Here is a 19,192-nt window from a genome sequence, read left to right on the forward strand (position 1 = left end):
CTGTTGGGAGGTGGTGTGACAAGCTGATGCCAAAAAGCAAGTGTGTGAAATAAGAGCCCTGAAGAATCTGTCAGCAGGCTTCCTTTCTGTTGGGAATTTTAATTTATGATTTACCACAGGCCTCTCAGAAGGAGGCAGGAGAAACTGAGCAGGAAAGAAGTGACACATTCTCTGTTATTCGAAAACCCTGTTTCTGCACAACAATGGTGAGCGTGAAGCCAGAGGCCTTCAACCCACACCTTGGAAGACTTTGTCCTCACACAGAAAGTTACCCTCACTCACACAGTAAGGAAGGCAAAAAACCTGCCTCAGAATAAAGAAGGCCCACTCCTTCAGGTGCCACCAGGGGGTCTGGCAGATTCGGGGTGTTGCTTCAGGCACTGTCAGGGGACGGGTCACCTCCCCGGTCCCCTTTCCCAAAGGCGCCCTTTTCACGAGTCTTGCTTCTAAGGACATCTGTGTGCTTTGGGAGAAACGCTAGCCTGTGGCACATACACGGACCGGCTCCGCCTGTGCAGGTGGAAAGTTCCCCAGAGGCTCCAGGACCACGAGGGTGGGCTGAGCTCGGCTGGCAAGGCTGAAGCTCTTTTCTCCCGGTCCTAGAAAGCATCTTAAGATGAAAACGAAGGGCTTGTCACAAAGGGAAATCCTTCTCAAAATAAGAAAAGAACTGAGGCTTCGAGCAGGGAGTGAAAACTCGGGCAGCACTTCTGTGGTTTTCTGATTCTCGAGTGTCCTTTACCCAACGTGACACCCCCACTCTCCGTCTGCCCCCATCTGCCGGCTGAATACAATGCCTGCCATAAACGGCAAAGAGTCAGAACCACGTCCATGTCAGCGACTGGCGTTCCCTGTGAGCAGCAGAGCATCCTGCTGACAGGTGCGTCCTGGAAAGAGAAGTAGGGCTGCGAGTCAGCACCTTTGAACCTGCTGGCGTGAACATGCTGGAAAGCCCAAGTTCTCTCATCAGCGCTTATCTGATCTGATTAAGAATCGCCCTGATATCGCTTTACAGGCTGATGAGCGGGCCAAAGAGCAGTTTAAAACAAATGTGTACACGCAAGACTGGTTTCCACTTTAAGCCTCGAAAGCGTCCTGGTCACCTGCGCAGGGAGGAAAGGCTGGGGCGGGGCTGCCACCTACGATGACGCAAGCAAACCCTGTGTTTCTGGCTCCCAGATTAAATTCACTCACACCTGCGGCAGTGTCATTAGCTAGGACTTAGGCTCCACTACAGGCTTTCGACAGCAAGTACTGGACAGGAGGATCCTACAGTGAGGATTCGAGTCTCTGACTCGCCTTGGCACCGCAAGGCTGGTCCACGCCCCTCAAAGCACTAGGAGGCAGCAGAGGGAGCTCCCATCTGATGGTCCACAAAGCCACAGCCCCTGCACTGGGCAGGCACATTGACCCGGACACCTGATGGATGCGGTGGCCACAGAAGCAGTGCTCCTGGAGGGACAAGGCCCTCCAACAACTTAGATTTTAAGTCTATGTAAAGCCAGCCTATGTCAAATACTGTCTCCAGGCCTAAATGACACACAACATAAGAGAAAAACCCAGTGAGGCTCACTCCTTAATTTCGTTCTTTCGCAAGTTTTGTAGTCTGGGCCCTAGAGAGTGTCTGGGGCAGAAATGGAGTGACAGGCACCCCACCGCCTCACCATAAACAGCCCACCAGGAACACTGTGACTTTACGCAGACCTGGCTGGGTGCCCCGCCCAGAGGGTGTCCTCGCTCGCCAGGGGGACAGCCTGCCGGGACAGTGCTGGCCCCGCACGTGGGAGCCTCTTGAAGCATGGCCTCTGCTGCCAGGGAAATGGTACCTAGGATAAAGCAAGGGCCACCAGGAAGGCTGCACGGCTGCCCAGGCCACGTTCTCCTCGGAGGATGCCAGCCGTCTTTTAAATTAAGAATGTCCTTTCGTGGAACATATGGAATTCAGTTTGTTTGTTTTTTTCCTACCAGATGCATAAAGCTCCTTAGAAGCAGCCAATCTATAATCTCCTCTACAGCTGATATCTGTAAGCAAAGGAGAGCATTTTAAAGAAATATCTGCAAATATCAGTATTTCAGAAACTTTGGAAGTCTCTACCTGATGCAGTGAAAGCTTTCGTGTGCTGTTAATTTCATGGCTTCAGGACATTACAAGTTCCTTATCCTTTACCTTATTATAAGCAGAAACAATGAAAAATTTGCGAACTATTCCTCTTTCATTGTGCTAAGAGTGCAGCAAGTTGTCTTTAGGCCTAATTCTACATCTGTATTATTTTGATCACAAAAATGAAAAAAGTAATAGTTATAAACATCTGAAAAGAGACGTATTTCAGAAGATCATCTACATCACACATAAAGCTTTCTGAACAGCAAGAGACTCTCGAACATGCAGCCCCTATGAGAAATCCGAAGTTATGTACATTGAGATGTCTCAAATAAGAGCAAAGGTAACTGATTCTTCCAGATTAAAAAATGCCAAAAATCTGACTTTCAATGGGAATACAAATGGGCTTATTAAAATGGTTAAGTTGGACACAGAAAAATAAGCACACGCTTTTAGGCCAGAAGCCAGAGGGATCGTTAAAGATTGGATGACAAATGTATGTGCAGGTAGACTTCCTAGTCTAGTTTTACTTGCATTTTTACCACCTGCATCTGCTAGAGGAGAACATCTTTCTTCTTTTAACCAAGGGACACGATTAGAGAAGAACTAGGAACGAGAAGCATGTGATACAGAACACAGCTCTTCAACACAGAAAGCTGCTAAGTTTTGTTCAGTCAGAAACATTTGAGTGATTTCTGAAAACAGTCTGAAAAGCCAAGATAAAAGATAATTAGGAGTTCCTGCTGTGGTACAGTGGGTCAAGAACCAGACCGCAATAGCTCGGGTTGATGTGGAGGTGCAGGTTCGATCCCTGGCCAGGGAACTTCCCTATGCCTTGGGTGCAGCCATTTAAAAAAAAAAAAAAAAGGAGTTCTCTTTGTAGCTCAGTGGTTAAGGAATCCAACTAGGAACCATGAGGATGTGGGTTTGATCCCTGGCTTTGCTCAGTTGGTTAAGGATCTGGTGTTGCCGTGAGCTGTGGTGTAGGTCACAGACGTGGCTTGAATCCTGCATTGCTATGACTGTGGCGTAGGCTGGCAGCTGTAGCTCCGATTTGACCCCTACCCTGGGAACCTCCATATGCCACAGGTGCAGCCCTAAAAAGCAAAAGCAGGGGAAAAAAAAAAGATAATTGGAAAAATAAAATGCAACATGTACATTATTCTAAGGTAGGTACAAAAAAGTAAACCTCGTAACCACGACGCTCTAAAAACTCGGTGCCCCATCCTCAACTTCCCACCTTACAAGTGGTTTTCCAACCTTTAGACCTTTGCTAAGAAAACGCCACGCAGGAACTGAAAATTCAGCAGCCATGATGCAAAGTGAAGGCACAGGGGGAACAAAGTTCACCAAAACCAGACTGGAGACAAACAGGAGAGGAGAAGCCCCAAAGCAGGGTGAAAAGATTACCATTGTTTCTCCGGGAAATTTCTGGCAAGTCTGCCGGGGACTGAGGTGCGTTTCTCGGCAAATGGAGTTCAGGTAGTTTCTTGGGGGTCTTCAGGGGACAGAGCTCGCGCTCCTTGAGCTCGGCTGTGTTTTCTGAGATGTGCACGTTCGTTTCCTTAGGAAACATACAAGTCTGCGCTCCCTCCTTCGCGGGACACTCGGAAGGAGCGCTGGGGACAACGACTGCGCTTTTCAGCGTGTTCTCCTCTTTATCCGTGAGGGGTTTGGGAGGGGTTAAGTTCTTCTGCAGGTTGTTTAGGCCACTCGCATACTTGAGGGGGATCCAGTTCTCGGCCACCACGTCGGTGCACGTGTCCTCTCGAGCGCCACACGGGGGGCTGCTCGGGGGCCCCACCTGCTTTTCCTCAGTGGCCGTGGTGGCACTGCTGGTGATGGCCGTGCTGGCTTTGTGTTTGCTGTAATAGACTGAGCACTTGTGCTTCTTCTGCGAGTGGCCGTAGGTGGCCGGGCTCCTCTTGGTGGCGTTCTGGATCCTGCTCTGTGGGGAGTTCACGGGAAGGCAGCTTTTCCCTCTGCCTTTATCAGAGGGGCCGTAAGGCTCGAGAAAGTTCTTGCAGTTGCCTCTGCATTCAAGAAGAAAAACATGTCACAGAAAAGCAAACCCAATAAAACTCTCTCTGTTTCTAACTCTGGGAAAAAGAAGTCGCAGTCAACACTGGGCTAGACCAAGGGGTCCTAACCTTCATTCTTCTACAGTTCTGGGCGTTTAATGAACTAAGTCCTTACATGAAGTCTACCTTATAACAAATGTCAGGAGTTCCTGTCATGGCTCAGTGGTAACCAATCCAACTAGCATCCATGAGGATGCAGGTTTGATCTCTGGCCTCGCTCAGTGTAAGGATCTGGTGTTGCCGTGGCTGCGGTGTAGGCTGGCAGCTGTAGCTCTGATTCAAAAACCCTGGCCTGGGAACCTCCATATGCCTCAGGTGCAGCCCTAAAAAGACAAAAAAAAAAAAAAAAAAGAGAAAGAAATGTCATAGCTGTCATACAATGACAGACAGAAAATTTTCATAAGATAAATGTGGAATCGAAATGTTTACTACCTTAAATTAAAATCAGAAATGAGTAACATCGGAGTTCTCGTCGTGGCTCAGTGGTTAATGAATCTGACTAGGAACCATGAGGTTGGGGGTTCGATCCCTGGCCTTGCTCAGTGGGTTAAGGATCCGGCGTTGCCATGAGCTGTGGTGTAGGTCGCAGATGTGGCTCGGATCCAGCATTGCTGTGGCTCTGGCGTAGGCCAGTGGCTACAGCTCCAATTAGACCCCTAGCCTGGGAACCTCCATATGCCACAGGAGTGGCTCTAGAAAAGGTAAAAAGACAAAAATAAATAAATAAATAAATAAATAAAGATCCTGGAGTGAAAAAAAGAAATGAGTAACATCAAGGTGAAAATTCCCCCCCCCATGACCCCACCCCCACCAGAACTCTTACTTGTGAGAATGGGAGCTGATGGCATCCATGGGACTGGTGTTCTGCTGGGAAGAAGAGCTTGCGTTTTGCCTCTGTCTCGTTTTCATGAATTCCATCAGGATGTACTGGGCTTGTTGGAAGGCTATTAAAACCACACCCAACAGGGACAAACTGACGAAGAGAGCAACGAGGTTCATTACTGCCTGGTTCTGACTGGCATTAAAAAGACTAGCTGGGAGTTCCCGTCGTGGCGCAGTGGTTAACGAATCCGACTAGGAACCATGAGGTTGCGGGTTCGGTCCCTGCCCTTGCTCAGTGGGTTAACGATCTGGCGTTGCCGTGAGCTGTGGTGTAGGTTGCAGACACGGCTCGGATCCCGCGTTGCTGTGGCTCTGGCGTTTGCCGGTGGCTACAGCTCCGATTCAACCCCTAGTCTGGGAACCTCCATATGCCGCGGGAGCGGCCCAAGAAATAGCAACAATAACAACAACAACAACAACAACAACAAGACAAAAGACAAAAAAAAAAAAAGACTAGCTGGTGGTTGCCTCCGGGGAGGAGAAGGGAGGGGGAGGGACTGGGAGTCTGGGGTTAGGAGATGCAAACTATTGCATTTGGAGTGGATAAGCAAGGAGATCCTGCTGTAGAGCACAGGAAACTGTATCTAGTCACTTGCGATGGAACACGATGGAGGACAGTGTGAGAAAAAGAATGTATATATGTATGTATGACCGGGTCATTTTGCTGTATGGCAGAAATGGACAGAACATTGTAAATCAAGTATAATAAAAAAAATTAAAATCTTAAAAAAAAAAAACTAGCTTTAGGAGTTCTTACTGTGGCATAGTGGGTTACAAATTCACCTGTAGTGGCTTGTGTTGCTATGGAGGGGTAGGTCTGATCTCTGGCCTGGTGCAGTGGGTTAAAGGATCTGGCTGTGGTACAGGTCGCAGCTACAGCTTGGATTCAGTCCCTGGCCTGGGAATGTCCATATGCCACAGGTGTGGCCATGAAAAAAGGGGGAAAAAAAAAAAAAAAAAGACTTAGCATTACAGGAGAGTGATAATGATCAATGGGAACCAACCAGAGATATACTATTAAAATTCCATAAGCTGTTTGACATCGTAATTTCTTACCTCTCTTAAAAATGAAAAAAGCTACATTTCTTTGCAATGTGAACATTTACAATTTGGACATTCCAATTCAATTTTGAAAGCCATTTCTAGGACAAAAATCACATCTTACAGTCACTCTTACAGTTACTCTTAGGTCATTCTAAGAGTTCAAGGGTGGCACAGCCAGCCAAGGATCCAGTGCTGTCACTGCTGTGGCTCGGGTTCAACTCCTGGCCCTGGAACTTCTACATGCCATGGGCGCAGCAAAAATTAAAAAATAAAAGGGTCCTTCTAGTCTTCTAATCTCAAATTGCTGTTGCAATGAGCTCCTAACACACCATGGACGTGATGTTTCTATATTTTTTAGATCTTCACGTTTCTACCTTCCTCTGTGACCACCAAAGAAAAGGACAGGATGCAACTGTCCATTATACTCCAAGGGCCTATGATTCTCTTAACAACTCGTTTACTATTACCTTCGAGCTTACCAGTAACTACCTCGTCTACTTTAGGAATGGCAGGGTTCTCAAAAGCAACAAAAACTCCACTCCACTCGCACGCCTGGATCACACTGGGTAATAAGCACTCCCACGAGTCTCGACCTAGTGACGGAGGGACCGTGGAGAAGGTGGCGGCTCACCTGACAAAGAAGACTGTGAGCTTCCAAAACGACTCTTCCCAGCTGGGTCCCGGGACGACATCCGCACACAGAGGCAGCAGGTGGTGAGGGAGAGTCACGTTCAGAGTGAAGCGAAACTCCAGGTCCGCTGCCGTGACCAGAGTCAGCTCCCGAATGACCCAGGAAGAGGTGAAGTCTGGCGTAAACCTGACAAAAGAGGCATCTTTCAGAACTTTGTTTTCGTTTTGGACACAAGACAAAACCATCGTAATGGCAGCACCACTGCTTACTTCTACCAGGTAAATTACTTACATAAAACCAACGGAAGCCCCCCCCACCGATGAAAAGTGGTTCTCCCCTAAACTGTGGTCGATGCACCCCCAGAGCTGAGTGACAATAAAGCTCCAGTGCTCACACAATGCTGAGGTCCCGGGACATGCTGGGGTCCAAGGAAAACTGGTGACAGTCCAGCACTTCGAATCCGTAACCTTGGCAATTATACCCATTAATTTTCAGAGACGTCACGGTTATAGGAAGCGGTCCGATATTCTCGACCTTAAAGTTCTTTGTAATTGATAAAATTTGCTTGCTGTCTTTCAGTTCTAGTGAGGATGAAAAGTGATTTTGAGTACAGATGAACTGCAAAATTCATTCAAAATAAATTTATTGAATCCGCAAACCATGATCAACATGATTAAAATGTGTAAAAAAAAAAAATCAATATAAGCTCCAAGTATGATTCCTAGGTAATGTCTAGATTAGTTTTAGATTCTGTTATACTACCAAAATATGACAAAAATCTTTAACTAGTCAAGGTTTTTCTTAGGTTAAATAATCTGCCTAGGTAGCAAAAGTAACCAAAATCTCTTTGCTTTTTTGTTTTTGTTTTTTTTTTACTTATTAAAGGATAAGGTGAAAAGTCTATTCCTCTGGGAGGCCTAAGAGTGCATTTACCAGCAGCCACCACGCCTCCTGAGCCCTGAGGTCATCACTCACTGAACAGGGCTGGTGAGGAGGGGGTGTGTGCTTCTGGGTAAATCCATCACAGACATGTGAAAAACACATTGCACACCCCTCTACATTATGAGGCAGTAAACAGTTACACACATTTCATGCTTGGATTTTAAAAAAGGAAGAGTTATCAAATTTTTAAATACGCCTATAAATTTATACCCCAACAAGCTAATCCAAATTAGGACTAACATTTTCTCTGATTCTACAATTTGTATACTCCTTCCTTCCAGCTTTCAAGGTCAACTCTAATCTACTGAATGAATGAAGGAAGAAAATGAACACTCTGATAGACTCTGAATGCAAAAAACGGCTCATCTTTTCAAATGCAGTGCTCATTTAGTACAGGCCTCTTTTTGGTTTTTTTTTTTTTTTTTTTTTTTTTTTTTGTCTTTTTAGGACCACACCTGCAGCATATGGGAGTTCCCAGGCTAGGGATCAAATTGGAGCTACAGCTGCCAGGCTATGCCACAGCCACAGCCACATGGGATCAGAGCTGTGTCTGTGACCTATACCACAGCTCATGGCAACGCAGCATCCTTAACCCACTGAGTGAGGCCAGGGATCGAACCTGCATCCTCATGGATACTAGTTGGTTTTTTACCACTAAGCCACCATGGGAACTCCAACATAGTTTTCTAAAATAAAAAACCCAATCAGGTATTAAAATAGCTCTACAGGAGTTCCCGTTGTGGCGCAGTGGTTAACGAATCCGACTAGGAACCATGAAGTTGCGGATTCGGTCCCTGCCCTTGCTCAGTGGGTTAACGATCTGGCGTTGCCGTAAGCTGTGGTGTAGGTTGCAGACGTGGCTCAGATCCCGTGTTGCTGTGGCTCTGGCGTGGGCCGGTGGCTACAGCTCCGATTCGACCCCTAGCCTGGGAACCTCCATATGCCGCGGGGAGTGGCCAAAAGAAATAGCAAAAAGACAAAAAAAGAAAAAAACCTCTACAAGGAGTTCTCTTGTGGTACAGCAGGTTAAGGACCCAGAAGTGTCACTGCACTACAGCAGCTCGGGTCGCTGCTGTGGCACCAGTTCAATACCTGGCCGAGGAATTTCCACATGCTACAGGCGCAGCCAAAACAAAACAAAACAAAACACCGCATCTATACATTAACAATCAATTTCTCAACAGGAAACATACTGCTACACTAAAATGCTTTCCGTGTATTCCTGAAATTAAAAATAATAATAGGAAAACAAGACAGAATTTGCCAAAAACATTGTACATGTCTGATTTTTGTTTTGTCCTGAGGAAGTTCTCCAAACCAATATAAGTAGTTTAAAAGTATTTAATTTAAATACATGCAAAATTGAGGAATTCCTAATGGGACACTTAAATATATCTCTAAACCTGCATTGTCTGATACAACAGCCACTAGATACCTATGGCTACTTAAATTAAAATTAAATAAATTTAAAAGTTGATCTTCCCAGTCACATGAGCTATATTTTAAGCACTCATTAGGCAACGTGGCGGGGACTGCTGTACCGCCTGGCACAGAGGTCAAACATTTCCAGTACTGCAGAAAACTCCGCAGGTTAGCTCACCTTCTCCCCACTTACTATGTTGGTGTGATTTTCTATAACTAGGTAACTGATAACCTAATTAAGTTGCATAGCATTTATCCTAAACATTTGACACTCTACTGGTAACTTAATATTATACTTCCCCCCCATATCTGGGTTTTTTTTTTTTTTTTTTTTTTTTTTTTTGTCTTTTTGTCTTTTTAGGGCTGCATCCAAGGCACATGGAAGTTCTCAGGCTAGGGGTCGAATTGGAGCTGCAGCTGCCGGCCTACACCACAGCTCATGGCAACACCAGATCCTTAACCCACTGAGCGAGGCCAGGGATCGAACCTGCATCCTCATGGATATTAGTGAGATTCATTTCCACTGAGCTATGACAGGAACATCCCCCCATATCTATTATTTAAGTTGGGTTAAGTACCTAAGGCTATTGTTCCTAGGTACCAGCCTATAAATGCTTGAAAATTTGCCTGATTTAATTATCTGCATCAATACAAAGGACTTATGGTAAATTTTTAGAAGAATCTTCTTATAAGCTCCTTTTGCTCTTGGCGTTAGCACCCAGCCTGCCCTGAGTGCCAGGCATATGGACCACATGCCTGGACCATGAACACAGATCAGTCGCACCAACCACACACACAGACACCACTGCACACACCGTGCACATGGACAGTGCACACAGACCACACACTCGGACCAGGTGCCGGGACCCAGCGCACAGACCCTGCGCACGGACTCACGTCGGCGGCAGTCCATCAGCATGGACTCGGGCACCTTAAATCGCAGGGAACCTCCTGCGCCAGGAAGTCTTCCGCCCACTTTCAGCAGCTCTCTCGCTCCAAAGCCTTCCACACCAATCATGTCGATAACAGTCAAGTTATTCCTACCGAGAAGGGAGAAGCAAGTAAAACACATTACAAGAGGGTCGCAGATACGATATGCCTGAATTAATTACTCCTAGTAAGCAAAAACATCTTTAAAGTTCTGGGGGAAAATCAATCAAGTTTAAACACGTGGCATCTCCTGCCATCCCCATCTCAGGGCAGGAGGTGCAGTCGAGGGCATGGAAGCAGCCAAGGCCGGCAGATCAAGGCAAGCTGACCGGGCCCGAATGAGCAAACCACCTCCATCGCCACCCAAGAATACAAACCCATGTTTTTCTAGTCAGGCAACAGGAGGGTGATCAGACCTCCCAGAGACTAAACGTGAAGTAGTAAACTGGGGGAAACAGAGAAACACCAACAAACTTAGACAAATTGATAAAAGTTGGTTACAGGGTGAATTTAGGCGTTTTCATAGTAACTGTGGCTCTAAGAAAGTCTGCCTTAGGGATAATTCTAGACATGAAATCCTACCCTGTCTTTCCAACCAATGATTCAAAACAGCATTCCACAAATAGGGGGCATCTACTCAAGGTCTTATTCGTTCATCAGTAATTCAGACTAGCTTCGGCTTTCCATTAACTGAAATCATGATTCCTAGGATGGAAAAGTTAAGCGCAAATGGTGTGCGAATGATGCAGACTGCACCGAAGGCCAGTGACCACTGATGCAAATACTACAAGCAGAGAGGGAATTCACTCTGAATTATGCAAAATACCCTGGGATATCTTGACATCTTCATCTAAAGCCTGAAAACCTTTAGCGATCCACTGAAGCCTTGAGGTGATGTCATATGATGGATACCACTTCCAGAAAAATACTGTGTTCTCTCCATACAGAAACTCCGCAACAATAAATAAACAACTATAAAAAAAAAAAAAAATGGAGACTTTCTTTTCAAGTCTGCAATAGTTGAAGCCGGGATGAGGTAAAGCTTATCTCCGTACTTCCTAAGAATGGATGTGAAATGAAACACCTTGTCAGCAGAGCGGTCAAGTGCTCCCTGGAACATCAGGTATTAGTTTGTTCCAGTAAGGCACTGGTTAAAATGTTTACTAGGATAAACTCTTTTAAGAACCTTATCTTAGTGCATTTTCATTTTAGTAGCAAGCACTGGCAGAAGAACAAACTCCTAAGATAGATTAAAGGAAGGCCGGACTAAGAAGGTCTTTGCCAGCTGATCTGACACTAGAAAAGCTTGAACAAATAACGAAAAAGTCATTAATTAAAAAACATTGAGTTCATGTTGGACATCTGACCAAGGCAGAGAGTTCTGACACAGAGCTGTGTTTACTGTGCAATTTTGAAAGGACTCTCAATAAAGACTAGAGAGGGGGAAAGAACGAAGAACATTCAGCGGTTTAAATCAGCATAAAACTTCACTGAAAAGGAAGGAAAAGAAGTACAGAGAGCCACTGGGGATGGGCAAAGACACACTGAGGTACATGGAATGACTGGCCAACGGGGACCTGTTGTGCGGCTGTGGGGGGAACTCGACCCCACATTCTGTGATAATCTATGTGGGAAAAGAATCTGAAAGAGAATGGATGTGTGTATAGACCTACCTGGCTGAATCACTCTGGTGTCCAGCAGAAATTATCGCAACATTGTAAATCAACTACACTTCAATAAAACTTAAAAAAAAATAGAGAACCAAACAAAAAACAAAAATAGGAGTCCCCGTCGTGGCGCAGAGGAAAGGAATCTGACTAGGAGCCATGAAGTTGTGGGTTCGATCCCCGGCCTTGTTCAGTGGGTTAAGGATCCTGCGTTGCCGTGAGCTGTGGTGTATAGGTTGCAGTCACGGCTCAGATCTGGTGTTGCTGTGGCTGTGGGGTAGGTCGGCAGCTACAGCTCCGATTTGATCCCTAGCCTGGGAACCTCCATATGCCACCAGTTCAGCCCTAAAAAGACAAAAACAAACAAACAAACACAAAGAGCCAGTGGGCTCAACCAAGGACTTTTTTTCCATTGTTCTTTGGGGCTACAGAGAATTTCAGAAGCAGGACCGACAGATGTGAGAGTGATGTCAATCCACACGCTAAGGAGTGAAAATGTACACAGCTGTGTGTCAACTGGTTTTCTGAGCTGAGGACAGAGCAGTAAGTATGTGTGTGTGTGGGGGGGGAGGTGTGTGTGGGTGGGTGTGTGTGTTCACCTATGTGCTCTTTCTCTATCATTGGGGGTAAGATGCTCTGGGATGGGTCGTGCCGCCCCTGGAGAGGTGGGCACACCCTCCCCGAGGTACAAGGAAGGAACTCGATGCACGGGAGCAAAGCGTGGGGCCTCGGGCAGCGGGTCCCCTCCACCACAGCCTCCCCTACCACCTCCGAGCGCCTGACTGAGCAGAAACGTCAGCTCTTGGCTAGAGAGCGGAGGCATCCTTGAGAAAGACCATCCGCCAACGGGGGGAAGCCACGGCCAGGAACACACCTACCGGATTAGGATGAGCGAGGTGACCTTCCCGTAGTCAGCTGGCGTGAACACGACACCGACCCGTCTCCTCTCCAGAGGCTGCAGATTCAGGTGGAGGATGCCAGACCCGGATTCGTCAGAACGCACACCCTGCAAGTTAGTAACACACGCGATTAACTCCCGGGCAGCAAGAGTCCGCCTTTCTAAGGGCACCTTTTTTTTTTTGCTCTTCTGTCTTTTGTCTTTTTAGGGCCGCACCCACGGCATGTGGAAGTTCCCAGGCTAGGGGTCGAATCGGAGCTGCACCTGTGACCTATGCCACAGCCACAGCAACGTAAGATCCTTAACCCACTGAGCAGGGCCAGGGATCAAACCTGCATCCTCTTGGACACTAGTCTGGTTCATTACCACCGAGCCACAATAGGCATAGGTACTTTTTCCCTAATGTCTGGATCTGACCGCCCAACTTGACCTGTGGAACGTGTTCATCCTGAATTCATCCCCATCGATAGTTCCCAAGCCACAGCCGACAAGTTGAGGCTGCAGGACAACCTGACGTGGATACAGGAAAGAGGGGTGCTTCCTAGAGAGACGGGAGCTGGGGTGGGAGGCCTACAAGGCAAAGATGCTATGGATGGAAAACATCACCAAGAAAACAGACAAACCAGTCTCCCCGCCCGCCACCCCAAACACTACAGGGATCCGACCTAACGACCCATCCACTCCTAGACAATCCCACACCCTCTTTAACACTGAGCCCCAGTTTATGAAGAAACGTTCTTTATTATATTCAGTCTCTCTGTTCAGGAGAAAGATCTTTATTTATTCACATCTTCCTTTTTTTTGTCTTTTTGCCTTTTGTAGGCCGTGCCTGCAGCATACGGAGGTTCCCAGGCTAGGGGTCCAATCAGAGCTGTAGCCATCGGCCCACGCCAGAGCCACAGCAACTCGGGATCCGAGCCGAGTCTGTGACCTACACCACAGCTCACGGCAACGCCGGATCGTTAACCCACTGAACAAGGGCAGGGACCAAACCCGCAACCTCTTGGTTCCTAGTCAGATTCGTTAACCACTGCGCCACGACGGGAACTCCCCACATCTTTCTTCTTTTGCTCCAAGATTTCTAACTTTCTCTGAATAAATTTTGTGGTCCAAATTTAAGATTTAAGATTTAGTTCTTTATCACTGTGGTGGCCTTTCCCTCTTTCCACTGTTTTTTCTAGCTCCTTCTCCATGAAAATACTTTAATTTTTTAAGACCTATAACCCTTCAGTCTGCGTAATATTTCTTGCCTGCATTTTTAGTTTTTAAATTTCTTATACCCTTGAGTTACTACCAGCATTTCCCATTTTATCTGAAAGAAGAGATACTGATGGTATACGATTCGTCTGCATGAAATTATAATCTTTAGGAAGGGAACAACTCTGTTTTACACACATAGGAATGTTGAAGAGAAAGCTGCCAATTTAGGATAGTAAAAGTATGAAGTTTCCGCTGTGGTATAACAGGATCAGCAGTGTCTCTGCAGCATCAGGATGCAGGTTCAATTCCCAGCCTCGCTCAGTGGGTTAAAGATCTGGTGTTGCCGTGATCTGTTGTGTAGGTCACAGATGCGGCTCAGATCCTGCGTGGCTGTGGCTGTGGTGTAGGCTGGCAGCTGCAGCTTCGATTTGACCCCTAGGCTGGGAACCTCCATATGCTGGTGTGGCCCTAGAAGGCAAAATAAATAAATAAATAAATAAATGAATGAAACTGGCATTATTTTTTTGGAATTTCAAATTACACATGATTAAATAGTCACAGGACAGAATACCTGTTAACATCTTGGACTCCGCTGCCAGCTTACGGCCCTGGGAGACTGCTTGGTAGGGAAAAGAATGAGAAGGACAGGACAGGACAGGCCCGCTGCCGAGGCCATTAACAAAGGGAAAGGAGCTTGATGTGTGTGTTTCTTGTAAATCAGTCTCTGCTTAAAATCCACTTGAGGAGTTCCTGCTGTGGCACAGTGGGTTAAGAACCCAACTGCAGTGGCTCGGGTCACGGTGGAGGCGCGGTTCCACCCTGGCCAGGCACAGTGGGTTAAAGGCTCCAGCATGGCCACAGCTGTGGCTCGGATTCAATCCCTGGCCTGGGAACTTCCATGTGCTACAGGTGTGGCAAAAATAAATAAATACGTACATACATAGACATATAAATAAATACATAAAAATCCATTCAAAAGCTTGCTTTCATGTGTCTGTTTTCGCTATGAGTTGGAGATTATCTATGGCCCTCCTCTTTTGAGCTCACCTGGAGCCAACAGATGACAACAATGAAAAGACCCAAGGCATTTCAATACATGTGTGACGTGTGTGTAGTAGAAATTCAGTGAGATACATGAATCCGTGTCTGCATGTGTACATGTGGGTTTTTTTAAAGAGATTTTTTTTTTTTTTTTTTTTGGCTGGGCCCATAGCATATGGAAGTTCTAGGAACTGAACCTGCACCACAACAGCGACCCTGGTCACTGCAGTGACAACGTCAGATTCTTAATCTATTGAGCCACCAGGGAACTCCCAAGATGCTTCGTTTATAAACTGATCTCAAGCCCAGAACACTGGGAAGGAAAACACTCAGCCACGCCAGTGACCCTCAGACATAATGTGTGAAAACTCAGAAACCAGGCTGCCAAGCTCCCGGGCAAACAAGGCCCTCACTGCGTTTACTTCTTCTCCTGAGCACCTATGCCAAGACCCTATGAGGGCCCAGGGTCTCCACGATATCCAGAGAAATCCTTTTCTATAGAAGAGGTGAATATCACACAAACTGGGTGACGAGCTAAAAAACTCAAAGCCAAGTCAGTAAAAAATTTTTTTTCTTTCCTTTTCAGAGCCACACCCATGGCAAATGGAAGGTCCCAGGCTTGGGGATGAATCAGAGCTACAGCTGCTAGCCTATGCCACAGCCACGGCAACGCCAGATCAACCCACTGAGCAAGATCAAGGATCAAACCCACATCCTCATGGATACTAGTCAGGTTCTTAACCCACTGAGCCACAAAAGGAACTCCAATAAGAGATTTTTTTTTTTTTGCTTTTTAGGGCTGTACCTGAAGTATATGGAAGTTCCCAGGCCAGGGGTCAAAGTGGAGCTTCAGCTGCCTGCCTACACCACAGCCACAGCCACAAAGGATCCAAGCTCTGTCTGCAACCTACACCACAGCTCACAGCAATGCCGGATCTCCAACCCACTGAGCGAAGCCAGAGATCAAACCTGCATCCTCATGGACACGAATCGGATTTGTTTCCCCTCAGCCACAACAGGAACTCCCGGGATTTTTTAAAATGTATTTATTTTTGCCTTATTCTGCCCTAGAAAGAATATGACAGGCCAAGGAATCTTAAGACAATTATAAATTCTGTGGTCTTGAGTTTTATGGTTTTCTGCGTGGCTCTGACGCAACTGTTACTTCTTCATTTGCATAAATCTAAATAATCAAATTAAAATGATTTACAGGCTCGCAATACCCATGGGCTCCTGCTGCATTAGCTAACTGGGAAAATCTGCTGTGTACACTTAATTCCCAGAACATAAAAATAAGAGAGCTACATATGGTTATGTAAAGACACTTGAAACATAATTCAGGGAGGCTCATGGGCTATGTGCCTGGTTTGTCAGCATTCTTTTGTCTGCTAAAAGATGACATCGTACCTGGTAAGGGCAAGCTTTGGTGAGCTGAAATTCACGAGTTGTGAAATTAATCATTTGCATGTCGGTGCCGAACCTGTAAAGGAAAAAGAAAATGTTTACAATAGCATTCGGGTCCCCAAGAAGGAAAGAATACGTACGTGTGAACCCAGATGAGAGCACACATGCACGTCTATTTATACGTACCTCGATGCGCACACAGACCCAACTCACTCCATCCCGTCACTCTGTGCCCCAGCCCCCACCTTGCACAGGACTTATTTCAAGAGCTCAATCAATACCATTGAATGAATAACAGAGCAGTACAGAATCAGATGGGGACAAAAGCTCCACGTAGGAACACCTTTTTTCCCCCAATGGTTCACAGCTATGGAAGCTGAGAGGAAGTGACTCTCGGCCAAGGTCCAGTCTATGGACATTCAGCCACGCCTGGAGACATTTTTAGTTGCCACAGCTTGGGAGGTCCTACTGGCCCCTCCCGGGTGGAAGCCGGGGTTGCTGCCAAAGATCCTGCCAGACACAGAGCCCCCCGACCCCACCAGAGACCCGTCTGGTCCAAACATCAAGGTGCTGAGGCAGAGACCTGGGGACGAGGGTAGGTGTCACTAAGTCAGACGAGGAAACGTTCTCATGAAACTGCGTTAAGATGTAATAACAGGTGTGAACCAGTATCTTAACTTGTTTAACAACACTAGATTAAAATACACTAAACCGCTACGGCCTCATTCCTTGTGTTACCCAGCAGGCACCGTGATTTCAGCACTAAATTTTAGGGGCTGACGCGAAAAAATCACAGTCATTAAGGTTCCTTAACAAGATGGGAATATTCTGCTGGAAGCTGGACCAACACAGTGACACTGGAGACCCACTGGGTGCACAGAACTGTAACCTGCATGGAGGAGCAGGTGCCAAGGTCATGGCTGGTCCCGGGCACAGCCACACCCGGGCCCCAGAGGCAACCACAATGGATGTGCAATCATCCCAGGTCTTCACAGGACTTCTCACCCCCACCCCCTGGAGGCCTTCACCACCCGGGGGGTTACCATTTGTGAAGCAGGCGCACAGCGGCCTCGGGTTTCGGGTAGAAGGAGATGGGCAGGAGCTGCAGGGAGACGGGCCATGAGGATGGGTTTCTCAGCGTCAAGTACTTCACCTGGACGAGGGGAGGGAGAGTCAGAAAGCCGCAGGGCAGCATCTGAGACGCCTGCCAGACAGCACTGCCTGCGTCTAACCACAGGGGCCATCACGCCAGTGGCTTCCAGGGCTGGTCTAGAGGAGAAACCCCTATTCCACAAAAGGCAGAGGAGCTGAGGAAGAGGAAAGGAGCTGAAGCCCCCTGATCTGGCCATGAGATCCGGGAGGGGACCCTGAACCAGGAAAAGGAAGGGCTGGAAAGTATGTTAGTGGGATAACTGGAAAAATCTGAGTGTAGCCTGCAGGTCAGATCACGTCACTGTGAATCATGTTACATTTTCTGATCGGTGAGAAGATGTTCTTGGGCAATTAACACGGACGTAGTCAGAGGGAGGGGGCATAATGTGTGACCCTCTCAAGTGGCTCAGAAAAACATGCACGTGTGGACTTTCTCCAAAGAAGACATACAGATGGCCAACGAGCACATGAAAAGATGCTCAACATCACTAATTATTAGAGGAATGCAAATCAAAACTACAATGAGGTACCACCACACATCGGTCAGAATGGCCATCATTTAAAAATCTATTAAATAACGAATGCCGGAGAGAGTGTGGAAAAAAGGGAACCCTCCTACACTGCTGGTGGGAATGAAAGCTGGTACAGCTGCTATGGAAAACAGCATGGAGGTTCCTTAAAAAACTAAAAATAGGAGTTCCTGTCATGGCGCAGCAGAAACGAATCCAACTAGGAACCATGAGGTTGCAAGTTCGATCCCTGGCCTTGCTCAGTGGGTTAAGGATCCAGCGTTGCCGTGAGCTGTGGTATAGGTTGCAGATGCGGCTCGGATCAGGCATTGCTGTGGCTCTGACATAGGCTGGCAGCTGTAGCTCTAATTAGACCCCTAGAGCCTGGGAGCCTCCATATGCTGCAGGTGAGGCCCTAAAAAGACCAAAAAAAAAAAAAAAATTACAAATAGAGTTCCCCTATGACCCAGCATCCCATTCCTGGGCATCTATCCAAACAAAACTACAATTCAAAAAGACACATGCACCCCTAGGATCATAGCGCAACTATTTACGAAGTCAAGACATAGAAACAACGTAAATGTCCACTGACAGATAAATAGATAAAGATGTGGTGTTTGTATACACATACATACACAAACATATACAACGGAATACTACTCAGCCATAAAAAAAGAATGAAATAATGCCATTTGCAGCAACAAGGATGGACCATTATCATACTAAGTGAAGACAATGAAAAACAAATTCTGTATGAGATCACTTACATGTGGAATCTAAAATAGGATATAAAGGAACTTATCTATGAAACAGAAACAGACTCACAGACTTATTGCCAAGGTGGGGCAGGGGAAGGGAAGGATTGGGAGTTTGGGATAAGCAGATGCAAACTAGTAGATATAGGAGAGATAAACAACAAGCTTATTCCATAACCACAGGGAACTCTATTCCATAACCTGAGACAAACCACAATGAAAAATAATATAAATGTATAACTGAATCACTCTGCTGTACAGCAGAAATTAACACAACACTGTAAATCAACTATGTTTCAATAAAATAAATTTTTACAAAACAGTGTGGAAAGAAAAGGGGCAAAAATGAAGCAAGTATGGCAAATACTAACAATGGAGGATTCTTCATGAAAGATACCATTCTTGGTACTATTCTTGAAACTCTTCTCCGCATTGAAATTATTTCAAAATAAAGCATTTTTAAAAAGCAGCCTTAGGGGAGTTCCTGCTGTGGCTCAGCAGAAACCAATCCATTAGTATCCATGAGGATGAGG

At 46.4% G+C, this 19,192-nt stretch overlaps 1 protein-coding gene across 1 annotated transcript in view; it reads right to left on the minus strand.

The window, feature by feature from the left end:
* The window catches only part of TMEM131L (transmembrane 131 like), a 178,736-nt gene that overhangs the window by 33,729 nt on the left and 125,815 nt on the right, over positions 1-19,192 (minus strand). The window contains exons 18-25 of the mRNA XM_021101486.1: positions 17,287-17,396; positions 16,247-16,319; positions 12,579-12,706; positions 10,001-10,143; positions 7,134-7,320; positions 6,740-6,925; positions 5,006-5,155; positions 3,512-4,134 (exon numbers count right to left, since the gene is read on the minus strand). Coding sequence (XP_020957145.1) covers positions 3,512-4,134; positions 5,006-5,155; positions 6,740-6,925; positions 7,134-7,320; positions 10,001-10,143; positions 12,579-12,706; positions 16,247-16,319; positions 17,287-17,396 — 1,600 coding nt within the window. The remainder of the gene's footprint in view (positions 1-3,511; positions 4,135-5,005; positions 5,156-6,739; positions 6,926-7,133; positions 7,321-10,000; positions 10,144-12,578; positions 12,707-16,246; positions 16,320-17,286; positions 17,397-19,192) is intronic.

Source organism: Sus scrofa, chromosome 8, assembly GCF_000003025.6.
Source record: "Sus scrofa isolate TJ Tabasco breed Duroc chromosome 8, Sscrofa11.1, whole genome shotgun sequence".
NCBI classification, from domain to species: domain Eukaryota; kingdom Metazoa; phylum Chordata; class Mammalia; order Artiodactyla; family Suidae; genus Sus; species Sus scrofa.